We start from the raw sequence: 21,615 nt of genomic DNA on the forward strand, positions 1-21,615 counted from the left end.
GGAGTGTCATGTGGGGAAAGATGACATTCACGGGTTTTCTTGTAAATAGCTGTTAAAAAAAGAAAGAGAAAACTGTTGAAATAGCATCACAATAATACTTGGCTCATGCCCAAAAGGCATATTTCTAAAGAAGAAAAATGATGCAATAACAGCAGGGGTGCAAGTCACGTCATAGACCATGTTACTTGTGGATAATGAAGATCAGATTCCAGTCATTTTAAATAAAAATTACTTTATTTTTTTAAAATAAATGCATTTTTACAGTCAGAAAACAGAACAGCAGGACATGCACTGCTGCTCCAGACACAGGAGGCAAACAAAAGCATCAGAAAGAGGTAAAAAGAAAACAGACTTATTTATTTTTTTTGCTGATTTGTCTGAAACTCCAGGGTCTCCTTCATGTGGACATTATTAAACGGCACACTTCAGTTGTGAGAAAACAAGTTTAGTGGAAAAAAAAAAATTAAATTAAAATAAAAACACTGAGCAAGTAAAATTTGCAGGAGGAAAAAAAAATGCACGTAAAGAATCACTGTCAACTTTCAAAGGAGGAACTGAGTCATAAATGGACGTCATTAGAGGATAACGAAGAACAACCTACAGGGCCAAGTGCAAATGCGAGAACACAGGACATGCTAAATACAGGGTTAGGCTGCATGTGAATCTGAGATTCAGGGAAAGAAATAAGGTAGACAAAAACATATTTTTAAAAAAGCCTGGAGTTTGAGATTAGTGTCATCTTCATATATATTCATACATATCTTCATCTGGAAACGCTGTAACACCACAACATTTGCAGCTACAACTCTGAACACTACACATGTTGACAAATGGCTTACCCCCTTTCATCTGAAAGGAAAAACCTCCAAATCCCCGAATCTGACCACAAAAAAAAAAGAGAAAAAAAATCTGTACAATTCTATAAAACGTTTGTGTTTTTACATTAGTTACAAAAAAATAACACTTCATCAATTCTTCATACTGAGGACACAAAAAAAAGTTTGCATATTCATTCCTTAAAATCTATGACCTTTTGCTGGTGTGTATTCATAACAAACATATAATAATACTATATGGTGTGAGAAACAGAATTGCATTAATGTAGGAGGCGTTACAAGGGATAGTGATAGCGTTCCTCCTCTGATGTCGAGTACATGTACTTCACAATGACACATCTGCCGTCTCAATTCTCTGGTTGCCACTTGAAGCAACTTGTTGTCTGCTTAAAACTGTCCATAAATGCCATAAATGGTCATTTGTGGTAAAGTGTTACCGCTCTTTGGCACATTTTTATGTACTTCTATGCCATTAGATTAACCAACCTGGGTGCTGGCAGTCAGAAAACTGTATAGAGATGTCAGTTTAAGAAGTTTCTCAAACTTCAATTTGCATTTTCAAAAGCAAGTGTAACAACTATCAATGGAATGAGGTTTTACATCTTAAGTAGAACCCCCCCCTAAAACTATGAAAAGTATGTAACAACTTGATTTTTTTTTTAAAGAGGCCGGACTTTACGTAGGCCGTTTCTTAAAGCAACAGGATGCTCATCCCAGTCCACGATCTGTAGTGTTTTTAGACATGCACAGCTTTAATAGTCTATTCGATACACACACACAAACAAAAAAAAGACTCAACATCTTTCTGTCAGCTAATACATAATCAATACGGAGACTCAATACAAGCTGTGAAACAAAAAAAGGACAGGTAAGAGAAGAAAAAGGACATTTAACAGCTTATTCATGAACAGGACTGTATACTGCAGAAGTGCTTACATGTGAAGGCAGAAGAGAGGACAGGATGGACACGGAGAGCTGAAATGAGTTCACCGGACTCAACGGTGAAGTGTTTTTATGATAAATAATAAGCTATAACTGCGGGTATCTGTGGCACCGTAATCACAATATGTTTTAGTGTCAGCTCCTTAAGTCCAACTCTCGAGAAGAGCGGAAGGGGAAAAGGAAAATGAAGAGGAAAGAAGGAAAAAAATAAAATAAGAAAAAACTCTTTGGGATTCAATGTGATGCTTGATTAAAGGGTTGTCATGGACGTGAGTAGGCGGCCATCGTTCCAGGAGGAGAGGAGGCGGTTGGGGGTTCGGGTGGTGTCAGGCTTCTGCTCAACCACAGAGCTTCATCTGGACAGTGTCCACCACAAGATTAGTGTTTTAACAAATTACCTTGTCAAGGTTAATGCAAAAAAAAAAACAAAACAACAAAAGAAACACAAAAACAAAACCTGTGTCTGCCATGGCAATAATTGTGCTGCTCTGGACTCTTCAACACAGTTTCATACACTTAAAAAGACAGAAATATAATAAAATAAACCCATACAATTCCACCTCCCACCACCGGCCCCTCGTCCTCCTGGCCCCTGACCTACGACCCCCGACTCCTGCCGGCCCGGGGCCGCTCACACCCAGCCGCTGGTCAGCTTATAGAACATTTCCTCATCTAGCGACTCGTTCTGGTCCTTGGCGCGCGTCGACAGGAAGATGTAGCCGCCGATGAACTCGTGGACCACCTTGCAGTCGACTTCGGCGCAGATGAAAGAAAGACTGGGCTCGTCTGCAAACTCCACGGTCACCTGAGCACACAGAGCACGTCAATCACACTGATGATTTACAGCTGAAACCAGAAGTTTACATACAAATAGTACATACTAGGGCTGGGGATCGATTCAAATGTCAAGATTCGATTCGATTCCGATATTGATTTGGGTTAGTGTTATTAAAACTGTTTTTTTAGCTGTTGCATGAATTATATGACTGTAGTTATGCAAAATATTACTACTAGTATTATATTGAGATTAAACAGCAAGTATTGGCAGCTAATGATGCTGTAAGGACCAATCAGCTCCCAGAATGCTGATAGAACTGCTTTCAGAAACATCATGTGGGTCAGAATTATCAAACAGATCCAGGGAGGAAACAGAGACGGATGAAATCGGTTTTATTTTTTCCCACATTCCGTTTTTATTTGTTCCATTTTCGGTCTATTTTGGTTTTTAATTTTTGAGCATTTGGTTTTTAGAATTTTTTGCAAATGTAACCCCAAGACAATTTATGCAATTATAACCTAACACTTTAATGTTTTCATACCTTTAAACATATTTAAAGGCAAAAACACGGCACCAGTTATTCCCGTGTCCAACAAAACATTCCTTTTTTGGGGATAAACAAAAAAAAAAAAAAGAAAAGAAAAAGTTGTAATGTAATGATGAATTGGGAAATCGATTTTTTTTCAACACAGGCCTAGTACATACAAAGTAGTAATCAGTGGTAAGTAATGTCACTCTCTGACATTATATCAGAATAAATGTTTCCTGTTTTAGGTCAGTAAGGATGACCAAAATCACATCTGTTTTTACAGTTTTACAGATTACAGTTTGGGAATGAACACAGGGATGTTTCCACCTTAAATTTTGGAGCTATATCCTGTGTTGTGCTGAAACTAAAACTGAATTGTTTGGGCACAATGACCACTGTTACATGTGGAGGAACACCACTGTGAAGTACGGGGGCGGCAGCATCGTGTTGTCGAAGAAAAGAACATTATGCCCAGCAAACTAAAAAGGTTGTGGGAGGATGCCTAAAGGGTTTGACCCAAGTAGCTTACAAATGATACCAAACACTGAGGGAATGCATGTAAACTTCTGGCTTTGAAGAACTTAAATAGTAATCCTAACTGGCCTAATCAAAGGGCTTGTCTTTTTATACAGTCTATGTACATTTTTTGTTTTAACTGTAATTCTGAGAGCGTCTTTCTCAGTAGAGCCGTTTATCCATATTACACATTTCCATTAAATACTTGACAATTCCTAAAAAAACACTGCTTCTATAATGTTCCTAATCTTGCAAAACAGGACAACTAACGACAGTTCTCTGCAGCATTTTGTGCGATTAGCCATTCATTTTCCATCTCAAGAATCTAATTTGTTGATTTAGTCAGAGATTGATGACATTCAGCTGCTGTTTTCATGCAACCTTTGTTGGTTCCACTGAGACACTAAAGTCCATCTTTCTAAACAAGGTGTGCATCTTTTGACATTGGTGTTACACTTCTGAAGTGCAACAAGTGAGTGAAGTGGGGTGAAGATAAAGATGGAGAACCTGAATATTTTACATCTGAGTGTGATGTCAGAGGAGAGTACCATGGAAATCAGAATCACTGACCGAGTTGCACATTTTTCTCGTTATTTCAGAGATTGTGAGTTGACTGTTACTTCAGACACCCTAATACTGTATGTGTTCTGGAGCACAGTTATGTCAGGAAAAGCCGTTTTCTGATTTTCTACAGGTTCCCTACCATCTTGATTTCCCAGTTGACGTTCCACTGTTTCATGTTGCTGAAGCGCCAGGTCTTGATTGCATCTCCAGTGTGAGCATCCATCCGGATCAAACGGTTATAGGTGATTCCGATCAGCTCCTCCTTCTTTCCTCCTTGGAACCTGCGCAACAGAGAGGTACAATCTTCTGTAAGAACACACTAAGTTGTGTACTACAAAACTGAACAAATGGGTGACTGATAGGGGTGTAACAATATATCATGCTACGAAATTTTGTGATACAAAGCCGTCACGATACGTGTAGTGGAGGTGACAAACTGTATCATATGTATATGTATTGGGTTATTAATATTAATCTATCGTGTTGACTAGTAACGCGCATCCGACCACGCGTGCCGACCGCGCGTGCCGACCGCGCCTCGACCCGCGGACCAAAATCTCACTCCGCTCAGAAGAAACTAGTACCGTTTTGGTCCCGATCACGGGACTCTTGGGGGGTTTTGAGCTCTGAACCTTTACTTATGTAAGGCTGGTGTAGAGTTAAGCCTTACCTTATTAAATTAAACCTTTTTCGGGTGGTGAGTAGGATAAACACGGGGACAACTTCTGCTGAGTTCCAGTGTACTTTAATGTCCCTCAACAGTGTAGGATTTTAGAACATCAACACAGCACCTAGTGCCGTACTGTGGCGTATCACTCCACCCAATCTAAAACATACTAATCACTACAGATAAAATGACTAGTGTCATTATAGTCCCTGATTTACATCAGAATATAAAGAATATATTTATAAATAATTAACCCTGAATTACCAAAATAACCTTCTTAACAAAAATAAATCTCCTCTTACACTTATAAGGTGAGCATGAATCAATCTTTTTTATCATGTAAAATTGTATGTATTTATTTACTTTTATTTATTTATTTATTTAATTTTAGTTGTTAAATTTCTGGAAAAGAAAAAAGTCAAATCATACATGAGAGAAACTATTCAGTTTGTGGCAAAATATTTGTACTTGTATGAAACTGAAGATGCATAACGCAAACCTGACATTTACTTTTAGTTCAGTTTTTGTAAAATGGTTGGCCTGGCTTTCTCTTTAAAACTTAAACAGTTATAAAGCATTACAAACTGTAACAATAGGGCAAATGCACAGCATTGTTTTGTATTTTGTGTCTTTCAAATAAAAGACAATTTTTTCCAGTCATATGTTCCTCATGCAAGGTTGTTAAAAAAATACTGCTATATCGTATCGTATCATTACCGTGACCTCAATATCGTGTATCGTACCGTATCGTGAGATTAGTGTATCGTTACACCCCTAGTGACTGATGAAGCATAAACAGGCATCAGTCATGTATTGATCTTTAATGGAAATGGAAAAACCTACTTTGCAAGGAAATGTGTGATTCCAAACTCGGGCAGGGACTGCCATGCTTGAATGAAGCGCATCTTGGCCTCAATGAGACTCATCTGGGCCACGTTCTGGTGGGCTTCAAGAATCCGGGCAGAAATCTGGCAAATACAGAAGCACACACATTACAATTATGTTGCCCACAATAAAGTCATTACAAACGAGGACACAACAGCTTTATCCCATCACCGCAGTTTAACCAAGCACCACACCCAAATCCACACACACCCGGTGTGAAAACAAGCCACCTCTAACTCCATAAAGCCAACACAAAGTGTTATCCGGAAAGAAGAGAGCAATCACAGCACAGCTAGAAAAACAAAAACATATATTAATCTGAGCGCCTTGATAAACTAGGTTAAAGTTAAAAAGCTGAGGGAAGCTTTAAGCTATGCGAGTTTTCATGCGTCGATCAAATCTGTGCAGTCTCCCCTTTCTGATTAACATCAAATATAATTCATCTTTTAAACAGCTCCCAACTTGGAACGACCTTTAAAATATAGCATCTTCAGTCTGTGATGAACTGCTTCACAATAGAATAACAAAATACTACATACATTTACTGTGATGAATTGCTTCTCATCATTACAGACATTAAGATAAATCAAAAACATTATTCAAAAACACAGTAAAGCACCCATTATCTAAATTCTGATGGATCGCCTCGCTATATCAGTTGGAGTCACCTTAAAACTATACAATCTGTGGCAAATAGGCTGCAGCATGCGTCAGACTTGCATGGTTCATTTATTTTTCTGACTATCTCTGTTTTCACTGCTAGTTCCAAACAATGTGGATGTCATTATGTCATCGCAATACTTTTTTGGGGGTTGCATCCTCGTCTTATAGCCGCTTGCAACATATTAAAGCTGCAGACAAACGACAAACTCTCTCTACTAATTAGAAGTTAGGTGAAATGACCCACAAAATTGTTACATAGTCATGCACTTATCTAATGCTTGAAGGCACCCGGTGACACTGAACTTACCAAGTCCCTGATAGAGCCTGGCTGAAGAGGGGGGGGGGATAGAAGTATGGCGGAGATGCAGATGGAAAGAAAAAATAAATTTTGGACAAAAAGAACAGGCAAGTAAGATTACTGTCGACGGAAAAAGGGAATAAAAATAACAACGCAGGAGGCTATAAGTGTAATAAAAAAAGCCTAGTCAGGAGGTGTGTGGTAACAAGATGTCATGCAGTATTCAGACACAAGAGGAAGAACAGCAGCAATCAGGGAGTGCAGATGTTAAAGTCCAAGTTACTCTAGAACTCAGTGGTTGGTTTATTTTTAAAGCCTCCCCCACAGACGCATGTTATTCCTCCCTCCTCCACAAGATGGTGCTGTGTACCAAGAGGAGGACAGTTTCAACAGCTCCTTCTGAGGCCGTTTGTTTTTTATTTAAATCCACAAATTATGGACCAAAAAAAAAAAAAAATCACTCTGGACCAAGTAATCTCAGCATTTCTGTGTGTGTGCATCCGCTTGTGGCTGTAGCGCGGAAGTTTCCTCGGGCAAATCTTAAAACAGGAAGCCCAGAATGAGGGGATATGGGGAGGGGCCGTGGCTGACCGGAGAGCTAACGGGGCTTTTCCCAGAGAGTTTTCCCGCGCAGCATTCCCAAGCTAAACTCATTTCCGGTTGCTCCCACGTCCCCTAGACGAACAGGGCTGGAGTGAAAGTCCGGAGCTGGGAAGTAACACAAACGCAAATAGGAAAATCTATTTCTTCTTCATATGATAGATAATACTGAAACAGTTAAACACTGTCAGTCTTTTTGCTACTACAGCATGGAAGGAAAAGTCCTTAATGCGTCTTTTAGTATAATATATTTCAGGGAAACCTCTGGATTGTCTTTCAAACTAATGAGAAGAATAAAACCAAAAATGATTGACACTTAAAACAGAGGAAGAAAAAAAAAATTAACAAATTTCCTTTCCCATAGTATTAAATGGAGAGATTGACAATAATGTATTATTACTAAATAGATAAGTGCACTTCTTTCCCATCAAGGAATGAACGGCTCTTATGCAGACCTTGATATCAAGCGACGGTCATCATTTCATCTGGATCAGGTGTGTTGGAGCAAAGAAACCTGAGGGGAAGTGGCCACCGGGGAACACTGATGTACAGTCACCAGGAAAAACAACTTAAAAAGACGTGCCAAACGTGGAAACTTATTTTTATGTCGTATTTAAAGACAGGATGGTCAGACGTCAGATGAGCCTGTGTTTAACTCTGAAGCCTTTTGTAAACTATCATCATGAAACACTGGTGGTTCTTCTTAGTGAATTCCTGTTTTAAATCTCACTCTCCTAAAGTTTCAGCTCGGTCTACGTCTCTTTCTAGCCGTCTATTACAGTTCAGGCCGTTGTCCAGACCGTTTCTGAGTCATCATTTGATTTACCAGGCACCTCCTGACAGCCTTCCAGCCCTCTGACAACATTCCACAGTTCTACTACAACTTAAACAAATCCAGATTGAGTGAGTAAGCTACGGGGGAGGCAAATACCTCCCTCACCCATCCCCAACTCACACAGGCATGGCAGTCGTGTACTCAGCTGTTCCAATGTACACGCACACCTATTTGCTTGCATGCAAATCTGCCAGTCACACTGTAGAACCTCCCTGATGTTTTGAAGCTAAATTAGGCCCTTGCTCGCGACCAAATATCGCACCTGTGGCACATTGCTATCCCGTCCACAGTGCTATGTTTGCACTAGTATATTCTGATTTACGACCTGTGGTACACCTGAGCATCGATTACACGGTCACTGAGACTGCAGCTTTTCCAGGCCGTTACAGCTTGACAAAAATCATTTCCACTGTGATCGTATTGAGAGTTTTGGACGACCGCCGTCCTGGATTCCCCTCAGATAGAGGAGGGTAGGGGAGAGGAAATGGTGGGAGACATAGGAAAATAAAGAAAGGGGGGGAGTAGACGCTACATTCCTGTGATGGCGGGAGGTGCTGGAAAGCATCACATGCTCCTCGATCCGACTCCACAGCCTTGTCATCACAGGGGTAAACAACCTCCCACAAAATACACAACTGAGCCCATCGTTACGCATCAATCTGCAGAAAACGTTTCTACGAGCTTACCTGCTTGTTTTTGTACTTCTTTAGGTAACGTGGGGACACCAGACACTCCGGGTTGATGTCGGTGGTGATTGGTTCGATGAACTGAGGGTCGGGGTTCATGTGCTGCATCTTGAGGAAGGACAGAATGTTCTGGACCTCCAGATTGTACGAGCTGTCGGCCATGGTCTTCCCTTTGGAGGCCAAGCGGCACGCCGCCATCCAGTGAGCGTACTGTTTCTCCTAAGAGGTGAAACACAAAAGTAATGATGAATACATGGCAGAGATGAAAGCGAATCGGAAGAAAGGGCTAAGGTTCAGGTTTACCGTGTCACACCGAAGCCAGATCTCATTCATGCCGTCGGCCACCGGGATCAGCAACTTGATGTTGAATTTCTGGCCTGAGATGTTAACATCTGGCGTTACCTCGCAACCTATGCGTAAGAAGCCGAGGCGGAGACGGAAAGAAGGGGTCACGAGTCACAGTCATTCTTCAGATGCTCCACCTCGGATAACAAACTTTCAGCAGATAAATAAAACGACACATTCCAGCACTGGCGACAGAAAACATGTTTGCTGCGTTGTGTGACGGCACCTCTCAGGTTCATTTGGTGAGCGGGCGTCCCATGTGACTCCTCTTTACTCTTGTAACAGGAAATTGTGATATCCTTGAATGTGCACCAGTACTGCTTATAGCCCTTCAGTGTCAGTTTCTTGGGTCTAAAAATATAAAGCAGACAGAGAGACAGTCACAGTTCAGATGGGAAAAAACACTTTTTTTTTAAGGTAATGAACAGGAAGAGTGAGAGACGTAGAGGGTTTCTAAAGTGCAAAGTCAGCTAGGTGATTAGGAAAGGAACCAGCGGTGTGGAAAAGCATTATAGAGGAAATTCCCCTTGATATCAATCTGGTTTATACTGTACTGTACATTTTATGAGGAGCCGCTGCAGGGGCTGACCGCCTGTCAGCACAGTTTTTGACTTAAATGGATTGGCTTCCAAATGTGTTTGGCCCAACAGTAATTGCTCTGAATAGCCAAACTAAAAACTAAAAGGTTGCTGCAAGAAAATGGTCTTTGGCAAACAATCCAACCACTAACAATAATGCAGAAAGGTTTGCTTCATGGTCCCTTGTTGGGCTCATGTTTCAGATAAGAGAGAGAGGCTCAGACATTCAGTTTGCGTTTTTGGTTTAACAGTGAAGGAACAAAGTCTTGTGGGATCACGCAATCCTGGAAGCGAACTCACTTGAAAACTTTGACATAGTCTGCTAGCTCGGGAATAGATGTGATGTCACCCTAGAAGGAAAGGGAAAGCCCATTGTTAGTATAATACTGGAAAAGACTCTTCATAAGAATAAGACTGTGGTTAAGCAAAACCTTTAAAACCAAACCATTAACATTTTCCTTGTCAGTGTTCATCGGAGAATCAGAATCAGAAAAGGGTTTATTGCCAAGTTTGTGAAACACACACAAGGAATTTGTTGTGGTGATTGGTGCAATACAATACGAATATAAAATCAAATATATAAGAGATAAAATGTATAAACAGAAATGTACAATATGCGGTTTTAGAAGGCTAAAAAGACAACATTTCTCATGCTGTATCTCTATATCAGTGTCAAATCTTTTACAACTCTAGATTTTTGTTCGATACTGTGAGGAAAAACTGAGTAGATTTTTTCTCGTGCCTTTGTACTGCTAATGAAAAGAGACTTCAACAGGCAAAGAAACAAATCTTAACATTCATTTAGAGGGAAAGATGTTTTACAGGTGAATCAATTTGGACAAAAGTACTTGGGTAATCCCGTCCCAGGTGCTGTCAACACAAAAACGACTTAGTTATGATGATGATGCTGTCATACCAGCGCGTTGGATGTCTTCCCTCCCTCCAAAGTGATCTCCAGGTCGGACAGGGCTGCATCCACCTCATCCACCTCCTTCTCACTGTTATTCATGTGGTTGTCTGAAGACATGATGGACAGCTTGTTGATGTGGTACTGAGGAAGAGAAAAAGTTCGGATTAGGCTTGCTTTGAGAGGCGCGTCTCTCTAAACCATAACACCTAAGCTGTGACCGTTCATCGTTCCATCCTTTCAATGCTGTCGGATGGATGAAACCTTCAATGTAGCATCAACTAAATTTCCGGGGGAAAAACAACCACTTGGGATGGAAAGATGGAAAAGACTTTGCTGGCAACTGTTACCCACTCCAATAACTGTTGCTGATTTTTATGAAACTTTTCCGCTATGTGTGCTACTGGTGCAAAAATGCTCCAACTTCCTCTTATAAAAGGGAACGCTTTTGCAATAATTGCTATATAAATACTTTAAGATGTGTTGCCATTTATGTTAACATGTGCAATCAATATACACCAGCAATTGTTTTATGTTTTTTTTTGGAGAGTGAGATGTTGAAGTGGAGATGAGGAGTTGAGATGAAGACGATAAGTTGCAATGACGAGGATAGCGGTGATTGTCATCCAATCAGTAATAAGCACCGATGCCCGGTAAATGCATTTATACCACATCTTTGCACTGTAACATGAATTATCCTCATGTGGTGGGAGATTATCAAATTGCGGAAATTTGTTACAATGGAAACAACCATCCATCCATCCAGATAGGGTCATTGCAGAAAACCCCACCCTGAGTCACACACACTAAATGGAGCTTGCTGACAAACGGTATTTACAACGTCAACTCATGACTCTCCACCAATATGTAAATGAACAGCTGCTGAGAGAGTGAGAGCCACAGATGAGTGTTTGACAGAGATATGCGGCGCTTTGGATGGCAGGAAGTGGGACAAAGGGCTCAATCCCACATCCTAATCCTCTGCTTCTTCACTATATTACTTTAAAAGTCGAACACGGCGAGGCCCGATTCCTGTTCGCGTGTTTGACTATGAGGTCAGCCACTTTTCTCGCCCCTTGACTACCTCATTTCTGTGAACTGTCAAAGTGAAAACATCCAGGTAATTGCATGCCAACAGTCACCAGAAGCATACTAGATGGGGAAGATCATTGCTCTTTTTACACCCTTGTATTCCCTCCAAGTGAAACATTAGCCAAAATCCGTGAGCTCATACAACTAAACTGAATCTCAGCAGGGTCTACCGCCGAAAGTGTGAACAGACAGGTAGCAACAGAGTCTAAATACCCAATCTGGATCAGCATGTCTCTGGAGGCAAAGTAACAAGAAACCAGTTAAGTGCAATTATTAGCATTCTGATAAAAACACCCCCATCATCTCAAAGTGACAGAGTGCTTTTAAAGGAATGTTTGCAGGTCTACGTGTCTGGCTGGGGTGGGTGGTCTAGAGTAAGGCATGGGGGTCCTATGGCCCAGGATGCTCTATAATTACCCCTGGGGTGGGGACAGGGTGGCGTCCTCAGGTCTTGGCACCCACGGTTTATGAGGGTCAGAAATAGCAAGGGCCCTGAGACTAGGCGTATCAACCTGGGGGAGCAAAAGGGGTTAAAACCTGTATATGAACTATCCCTACTCCTAGCTCCATTAACAGCTGGAATAAGGAAAATTGATGCCCTCCTGATTTTCATTTGAAAATGTCTTGAATAGAAACTTGAGTGGGGTTTTGTAGAAAGTTCTAAGCAGCAGGTTTCAGTAAACACGCGTGTCACATGAGCAGAGTGGAAATCCCTCGCAACGTTGTGCCGGAATGACACTTCTGCAATTCTCTTAAGATCAGCAAAAACTTTCATTGCCATGTAATATTAGTCATAATGACTCATTAAATTGTTGACTTTTCAAAACATTTTACTCAAAAGCCTTACTAATGCAGTAATTCTATGAAAAAATATATGTGATAATGCACCCATTAACTGATTCTGCAACGACATAACAGCCAAGTTTTAGCTTGCACGCAGTTGCAGAACTGGCAGCCATACGTCTCACTTTGGGCTCCGATTCAATCCAATTCATTAGCTTGTGGTTGAGAAAGCAGTGTGCCCACTGAAAAGGTCTTTTCACCACAATGCTGAAGCAGGACAATTATGACCAAGCACTCACACAAACCCACAGACTTCTTACCTGCAAGGCGGCAAACATCATCATTTCCTCCTCTGTGCACTCAATTTCTTCCAGCAGGATAGCCCACTTGGACTGCTCATAAAGCTGGTTTACTCGAATGGCATCATACTGTGGATAAACGCAAAAGAAGATTGAACATGGGGGACCGTAAAATACCTGCTGAAGCAGAAGTTGAGGGTTGAACCTTGTTAAGCAAACGTAAAGCTGGCGGTGTTTCCCAGGCTCACACTACAGTATAAAATGTATGGTAAAACGAAATTATCCTTAAATATGCATCAGAAAAATTACTAGACTGTTACAAACTGTTACAAAACTTCTGTATTCTCTTTTAAACTAGCATGAGCATTGAAGTTGTGCTGCTTTGCATTGGGACGTACCTTTGGATTGAGGTCAAAGAAACAGTTGTATTTGAACCTCAACAGCAGAACCTCATTCTCCTTCACATCCTGCTCCATGAGAGACCTGGATGAGTCCAACCACCTGTACAGACAGTCAATGAGGTCAGATCAGAGTGAAATGCAACAAAAGGTTCTCAGTAGGAGCAGTTTAGTGAAGCCAGCAAACAAGCGCCATCTCACCCCTGATTGATCTTGGCTTTATCCAACAGAGACTGAGGCTTGTAGAGTTTGGCCAGGATGTCTGGTGAGGAAATGGGCTGGCTGACGGCGAGGATGCTGGGATTGCCCTCAGACAGCGGGCTGTCTCCGAACCAGGCTGTGGTGGGTGACAGGGGGCTGCCGTCCCTGGAGTCGTAGGTCGGGGTCATAGTCTTGCTGTATAAGCCTGGACTAGAGTAGATACTCCCTGGAAACACACAGCAATCAATTAGACCCCTGCTGTCTTAAAAACAAGCATTTCTTCTTGATCTGTCACTCACAATTCCATGAAGAATACATTCACAAATACACCATCATGGGAAAAAAAAAAAAACTGAACGCTTCTCAAAAGAGCACAAACTTGCAGCCTTGCCAAACCAGCTAGCGGTCAACAACATCATGTGACTACCGGCCAAAACTTTGCAAATGAGTGACTTCAATAACACCCCACTGCTGGAAGTGGGGCGGATGAGGACCAGCATGCAGTTTATGCACAATATGATCAAGGTCATCCACTTACTGTATGCACAGTCAAAAAAAAACCTGCAGGAATGCGCTGCACACAGCAAACATGCCCACAGGAGAGGGGGAGAGCACACACATGGGAGGCAAATACAATAACTACAGCATAAACAACTAAGTTTGAGGAAGAAAAAATTCAAATCGAGTTTCTAACTCATTCAATTGTTCATTCCTCTGTATGTTTCTATTTAGTTTAGTTTCTCAATCTTGATCTACACGTAAGCACCAAAGTGGAGCTGTTTGCATTTCCTGTTGGTTGTGGAGTATTTTTGGCCACATCGCCCCCTACATTCCCTCTCTCCCTCTGTGGGGCCTGTAGGTCAAGAAGCAACTCTGGCTGAGCTACTAAATCCTCTTTGAAATAAGGAAGTGGGCTTGATTTGTAAAAGTGCGTGCACGCGCGTGTGTGTGAGCTGAGGTCATGAGAACGGGGTGCAGGCCGTGTGGGGGAGGGTGTTGTCATGTGGTTCCTTCAAGGTTTTCCTGCAAATGTCGAGTTCATCGGGTCAGGGAGAGTACTCCCATCCCTCATAGAGTTTCCAGAAGAATGTGAAATATCCAGAGAAACCATGTACACGGTGAAAGCTGGCTGTCCAATAAAAACACAACAAGGCCTCCTCCATCCTGTTTACTGACACTTGAATGCCGGCAAAACGGCATTGAGGACGCTAAAAACAGCTTTACTCGCAGATGCTCCCACACTGAGGATTTGAGGAGGGCTTAGGATGGACCACCATCAGTCACTAATACTAGAAGTAAACAATGAAAAATATGTCAATAAATTTAACTGTCTTGTGCTTCTTGTGTGGGCTGTAAGTTGAAACATGAAAGCTGGATGTTGTGCATGTGACTGTTGCTAAACACTAAAGCAAACACATACAGGATTGTCTCAGAAAATTAGAATATTGTGATTTTCTGTAATGCAATTACAAAAACAAAAATGTCATACATTCTGGATTCATTACAAATCAACTGAAATATTGCAAGCCTTTTATTTAGTGATGCACTGAAATGAAAATTTGTGGCCGAAACCGAAACCCAAAATAATAATAAACACTTGGCCGAATACCGAACATGGTTCTTCAGCAGTTTTTCATTTATTTTGCCATTTTTTTCACCATTGCATAAATCAAATACATTTGATTTAGGCATGCTTTTCAAAGAAAAAAATCTTTTCCAAAATTACAAGGTAGAAAATATTTATTGAACATAAAAAAATGAAAATGTTTTAATTTCCCAGCATTATGTTGTTTTGGTTCCACCTCCTGGTGAATGTTAGGTAAAATTCTTATGGGGTTAGTTTTTGGTTGGCCAACGATTTATTACGGGAGCGGCCAGTCCATTGGGTAAAATTCTTATGGGGTTAGTTTTTGGTTGGCCAACGATTTATTACGGGAGCGGCCAGTCCATTGGGTAAAATTCTTATGGGGTTAGTTTTTGGTTGGCCAACGATTTATGTAGTGCGCAACGTTACGGGACGGAGCGGCCAGTCTATTTCCTTATTTTACAACGCCGTTATTAATTGTTCGTTTTTTTCCCCCAATTATTCCACCGAACACCGAAAGTGTTTTTTTTGCCATTTTCGGCCGAACAATTTCGGTTACCGAACAATCGGTGCATCACTACTTTTATTATTTTAATATTGCTGATCATGGCTTACAGCTTAAGAAAACTCAAATATCCTATCTCAAAAAATTAGAATATTCTGGGAATCTTAATCTTAAGCCATGATCAGCAATATTAAAATAATAAAAGGCTTGCAATATTTCAGTTGATTTGTAATGAATCCAGAATGTATGACACTTTTTTTTTTTTAAATTGCATTACAGAAAAAAAAGAACTTTATCACAATATTCTAATTTTCTGAGACAGTCCTGTATACTTGTAACATGCCCGCTGATGACCATCCGACTGCCCCCTCACCATATCCAGCAAAGATTTCATTGGCTAAAAAGTGACAGTCACCAGGCACACGTGAGCAAAAGCAGCCTTTTTATTTGTTTCTTTTTTTTTTTTAAGTGAGCTTTGAGCTAATTTCTAATAGGACGCATAAGCATTTATCATGAGACTACCAACATCAGCTGACTTCCTCCAGAGGAGCAGTCAGGTGACTTTACTGCCAGTCCCAAAGGTTAGGGATGTCATGTGACCTTTACACTCCAGCTGTGGGGAAGAGGGGAGGATGGTAACAAGGCAGGGGTGAGGAAGCAGTGCTGAAGAGGAAAGGACAGGGGAAAGCTTACCTTTGACAGGTCCGATGTATATTATCTCAGAGGCTACGAGGAAAAGAAAAGGAGTAAGAAAGATAAAGGGAGAAAAAAGTAGAGGGAAATGGTAGTCAGGGGAGGAAAAAACAATAACAGGTGACAGACTTAAGATTATGAAACTCTCAGGAGGAAAGAAGAAGAGGACAGAGGATAAAAAGGATTGAAGAATACAAGAAATGAGGAGATCCGTGGCATTTCCACAGAAATTGCCAACTGTTAGCCTCAAAGTGACTCAGTTTGCCCTCTTTGTGGAGTGACATGGTCCTGGCGTGACTAGTGAGGTTCCAGCCACCCATTTATAATCATCCAGCAGCAACGTGAATGACTTAAAAGCCGGGCGAGGCGTTGGTCGACATAAGCCAGCCCAGCACGTATGAACTGCAGCACAAATATAAATCACTGGCCGTCTGAGGTGGGTCATCTTTAAAATAGAACACGTCAAGATGTGCGATACGCTCTCTGGGAGTTGATGGACCGACATTATGGGCATCGCCACGGCTCTTAGTTTGAGCCATAACAACAGCTGGGAAGTATTTTCTACCAAAATGGTCCATTCTGTGGACACTTTATACGAGCGTTCAGACTGAAGAATGCTTCTTTCAAGAAAATTTAAGGTCAGAAATTGAGGTTTTTGACCTTCGCCCTGTGTGGCTTGTTGGCGACAAGAGTGAACCCAACTATGGAGCATCCATATACTAGTTACCAAAGTAAAAACTCTTCAAATACAAAACAAGTTTTGGATGAAAATGTATTTGAACAGAACTGACCATCATCTTAATAATTTTACTTAAATTTTTTGATGTAATTATTTTTTTTTTTCAATGTAAATCGTTAGTGAACTGTAAAAGACTACCTGTCACAGTTTCCTGGAGTTTAAAAAGACACACTGGAACACGTTCGTGATATCTGATTTGGGACTGGACGGACGCTGGGACCATCAAGCTCTTCCTGTCTGATGCTGAACTTACTGACATATACAGTAAAACCAGGAGCTCTCTCTCATTTAAGATAAAGCATGTATGTCTACTTGTTTGTAAACAATACATCAGTCATCCAAATTGCTGAAAACTATTTTTCTGCTGATTGACTGATTACTTTTGCTAATCAGTGCAGAACTACATGTGATTAAAGTCAAACTGAAAGAATGACGGAAGGCGGCGAAATACTACGGTTCTGATTGCAGCCCTGCCTCTCTGCAAAGCCTTGTGATTTCTATCAGGAGATCTGGGGCAGGGAGCCAGCGTTTCCCCACAAGGGACAGTAACTTCCCACAGACTATAGCGTATGATCCGATTGAAGGGAGAGCAGAAAGCGCACACGTACACATGGAACACATGAGGAGACATGAGACAGTGCAGTGATTCTGCACATTCACGATAAACGTCTCAACTTTTCCTGAAACTGCGACCGCATAGACACGGAGAATAAAATGTGATCTTCCCCACACGAAGCAATGTGGCACACCCTTGTCATGTAACAATGCAAGTCTCAATATCATACTTGTTTACCTTTGTGAAGTAGATAGTTTTTACATGTTCTTGTACTTTGCTTCACTGGGTGGAAATAGACTAAGAAAAAAACATCTTTAAATCATTTTGTTTTCCACCGCAAAACAAAAAAAAACACATTCTGTTGCAAGTGCACAATTATTGTTAAGGCATCTTTCCAGTCACTTGTTTGTGTATGGTGAAGAAATGCATATTGAGCAAACTCTGCTGTGCAGAAGAGACTCTAAAAACACCAAGAGCCGCAGTCACCCTGCCCCGTAGCGTTAGTATTTCTGTTGATGCTAGCTCAGTGACAGCAGCCTGGCCTGTTTTCTTCTGCTTCTCCCTGCTCATATGATTGCAACTCTCCCATCACTCGCTGCACAAAGGAGGAGGGCCGTAATAACTGCACTTGTGTTGCCTGGTTTGGTTTTAAAATGGCAGCGTGACCAGCTATGTGAGGAATCCCAACGATTCTTAGGCCTCCCTGCCAAGGAATTGTGAGCTATGACTTGTCTATCCCATGCAGGCCTCAAACTCACACGTTCATATTTGGTCACTGTGAGTAGGGTGCAGCAATCTGGAGTTATCTTAGTGGTTTCTCAGCCACAACCCAAGTAAAACAAAACAAAAAAACAAAACAGAAGGAAGACGCTCCATTTCAGCCAACAGAACCTGCTGCTTGACCGCTTGAGAGAAATTACATTATTACTTTTCACATTAAAAACAACTAAATAAACCAAATACTCCATAGTTCCTTACAAGCAGACCAAAATGCATACGTTAACGTTAGCGCAAACCAATTCCTCAGAAGTGAAGTGCAAAACTGCTAATGTTCTTACATTACTATGAGTCCTACATAAGCGTGATCCACCCTCCTACATTGACATTTTGGTTCCAGCTGTATTTCTGAAACAAATACTGCAACAAGCTCTTAGTGCAACTCACCTGATCCAGGAGTCAACAGTGGACCCTCCAGCTCAAGATCGTCTTCCTCCGTCTCCTCCAACTTTTTCTTTTTCTTCTTAGGATCCCGGGGTTTGCGCAGTAGAGACAGCTCCTCTGGGTGGCGGATATCTGAGGGTGGTGGCGACATGGCAAGAAGGTTCATTTGTTACCACGTAAACATAACTTTGACTTGCAACAAAGAATATCTAATCTGTGCACAAAGCTGGGCAGGTTTTGAGGTCTTAAAGTAACAAAAACATACAGTAATTAGTGGTGTTTTTTTGTTGTTGTTTTTTTAATACAAGCTTTTAATGAACTAGAATAACTCTCAGAGAAACAGGGACGTGTTGTTAACACAAACTGCAAGAATAGTGAGAGGCAAAGGGGAGAAGGAAGAAAAAAGTAGACTGGTAGGAACTGAAGACAGCTGTGCAGAAGAGGGGTGGAAAATTGCAAATCCCTTTTCTCTGGGCCCCAAAAAAGCCCATGCTTTAACTGTAATCCCCAGTGCAGGCAAGACAGACACGACCTCAGTCACTGGATTTACCTCTCTTTCTAGAGCTAGGACAGACTGGATTTTTTTATGAATAGTAAGAGAAAAACAAATCAGAGACGAGATGCGTGCGACATCCTAAACAAAAATGATACGTCGCCCCAATAATATAATATAATGACTAAAACAGCAGTCTATCCTTTGGCTTCTTTCTCCACTTTTATGTCCATGTCTCGGAATTGAAGCCGGGGAGCCATCAGTCAACGGCAACTGTGATGGAAACGCTAGATGGAGGAGGATGAGGTAGCCAGAATGCGTCAGGATCTGAATCGATGGAGCACGTTTAGATCCAAGCACATCTGCACACTCAGCTGGATTTGATTTTTCTATCAAACTCTGTCAAAAATTAAAGAGCTTTCCAGTATTAAAAAGCAATTTTAAATTACCTCCCCCAACATCGATAGGGAGAGCTCACTCGGAATTTTCCACGGATGAAGGACTGAAATGGCGCTCCTGACTGATGGAGGAGGCAGCAGAAGGTGTTGAGGACAACTCAAATAGGAGGTCAAGAGAACATCTCAACTTAGTGAGAAAGCTTGTTTGGTTTTTGTAACTAAAGCAAAAGCATTCCAGGGGTTTTAAGAACTACCAGATGGGAGCTCACCCTCTGCTTTTACCCTCCTCCCTCATTTTTGCTCTGCTGCAGCTCTGGAGCGCGGTCCCTGTGCCCTTATACAGCCATGCGAGTTCCAGGCGTGCTGCTGCGAGCTGTAGCCCCACTGAGCTACGTGAGGAGGCCGACAAACACGCTGTATATCAGACTGCTGAGGAACTGCAGAAGCATGTGGGATTTTACTACGCCATCACTAACAATTGTTTAACTCTTTCCAATCTAAACATGGGAACTTTTGTGACAAATATAACAAATGTAACTCACATATACCCCAATTATATTCTTTTTTTAAACTGTTCCTACAAATGCTTCCAGTCAAGATGTTAATCCTTATAAAACTGTTCCAAAAATATATCGAGATTATACAGCTAAAAATACCTTGATTGTGTGTTTTTAACTTTTTCCCCATCACTCTTATATAAGGGGTTGGCAGACTGGGAAAGACTCCAGTCTGGTCCAAAGAACTACTCATGAAGTTGTAGAGGAGTTTCAACAAAGACAGACCTCCGACATCCAGAGCCTTAAAGAACTGATGATAGCTCTCACCACCCTTGGAGCTTTTGAACGACCTCAGCATCCTCAGTGCTAGTTTATGAGCAAGTCCACAGACTCAGCCTCCTCCGGGGGACGGATAAGAGCCTTGAATCTGACGCCATTTCCAGAATTAAACTCAGTTTGCTAATAGCTTATTAATTTGAAAAAAAAAAAAAAAGAAGGCAACCTATACCAACACTATTTCTCCCCATCAAGTGAAATATCAATTTAGGGTTCCTTCAAAAATTGAAACTTTTTTTTTCCCCCTGGTAAAGATGCATGAACATCTTGATCCCACACTAGTGGCAAGTTTGTAGAAGCTGCCCACTTAGACCAGTCTACTGTTACCGAGTCACAGTTTCAGAGACATGGGCATTAAGGGGACATCATGTACTAAGGAGGCAAGACATGAAAACACTGAAATGAAAAAAACCAAAGGAGCATACCAGCTAGAGTATTACACAAGTATTTTTAGACAGGGAAGGTTTCTAGTTTATTTCTGATTACATTCTCACTTAAGAGTTTCATTGTTTGTACATCGTTAAACCTTCAGAATTATCTTAGGAAATTATTTGGGATCGTGTCAGGGACAGGAGGGCATGGTGGTGGTCACTTTGTAGATTTTATCTAACAAAAATAAATAAATAAATAAGATGTGAACAATGTTCGACCCTTCAGACTTGTGGCAGTAACCGGGCCTGGAGCCAGAGGAGAGAGGTTGAATGAGGGCCAGCTGGACTTGCCAGATTTGCTCCTTGGAAGAGATGATTCACTGCAGTGAGTAATGGCGACCACAAAGAATCACCATCATTGTCTAATTTTACTAAACTAAAATTTACTCAAAGAGTCGGAGAGCTCAGCTGTTTTACGCAAAAAGCTAGCATTTTTTTTTGTTTTTTTTCTTGCAACCCTGAAGACAAACATTAAATTCAAGGCTTAGAAGGGCAGAAATTTGATTAATCGACCAGACAAGCTAAAAAAAAAAAAGGTGCTAAAAAGGCACCTTAAAAGGACACGAAAGGATAATAATGCACTTTATGTAGGAGTTAGATTTCAGGTCAAACCACCATCGCCCTCTGTTATGACAACAGAGACCAGCACACTATGGCCAAGTTAACTACCCCACAGGTTGATGGGCCATAAATCTCCCAGACCAAAACCATAGGGTAACAGTTCACACAAATCCAGAGAGGTTTTGGGGGGACAAACTGCTCTGACCGAACACTATTCACAAAAAGGACCTGGACTTTCTACCTCCTGCTTCCCTCCCT

At 41.3% G+C, this 21,615-nt stretch overlaps 1 protein-coding gene across 4 annotated transcripts in view; it reads right to left on the reverse strand.

The window, feature by feature from the left end:
• Positions 1 to 212: 212 nt before the first annotated feature.
• Positions 213 to 21,615, reverse strand: part of fermt2 (FERM domain containing kindlin 2) — a 46,843-nt gene continuing 25,440 nt past the window's right edge. The window contains exons 4-17 of one of the 4 annotated variants that reach the window (XM_061744455.1): positions 18,645 to 18,773; positions 16,186 to 16,218; positions 13,403 to 13,628; positions 13,202 to 13,304; positions 12,825 to 12,932; positions 10,639 to 10,773; positions 10,023 to 10,072; positions 9,371 to 9,495; positions 9,103 to 9,209; positions 8,800 to 9,018; positions 6,688 to 6,708; positions 5,676 to 5,800; positions 4,305 to 4,446; positions 213 to 2,583 (exon numbers count right to left, since the gene is read on the reverse strand). In XM_061744455.1, coding sequence (XP_061600439.1) covers positions 2,410 to 2,583; positions 4,305 to 4,446; positions 5,676 to 5,800; positions 6,688 to 6,708; positions 8,800 to 9,018; positions 9,103 to 9,209; positions 9,371 to 9,495; positions 10,023 to 10,072; positions 10,639 to 10,773; positions 12,825 to 12,932; positions 13,202 to 13,304; positions 13,403 to 13,628; positions 16,186 to 16,218; positions 18,645 to 18,773 — 1,697 coding nt within the window. In that variant the 3' untranslated portion in view covers positions 213 to 2,409. The remainder of the gene's footprint in view (positions 2,584 to 4,304; positions 4,447 to 5,675; positions 5,801 to 6,687; positions 6,709 to 8,799; positions 9,019 to 9,102; positions 9,210 to 9,370; positions 9,496 to 10,022; positions 10,073 to 10,638; positions 10,774 to 12,824; positions 12,933 to 13,201; positions 13,305 to 13,402; positions 13,629 to 16,185; positions 16,219 to 18,644; positions 18,774 to 21,615) is intronic. The other 3 variants (XM_061744457.1, XM_061744456.1, XM_061744458.1) reach the window with 3 other exon arrangements.

The sequence above is a fragment of the Cololabis saira genome, chromosome 16 (genome assembly GCF_033807715.1).
Source record: "Cololabis saira isolate AMF1-May2022 chromosome 16, fColSai1.1, whole genome shotgun sequence".
Taxonomy (NCBI): Eukaryota; Metazoa; Chordata; class Actinopteri; order Beloniformes; family Belonidae; genus Cololabis; species Cololabis saira.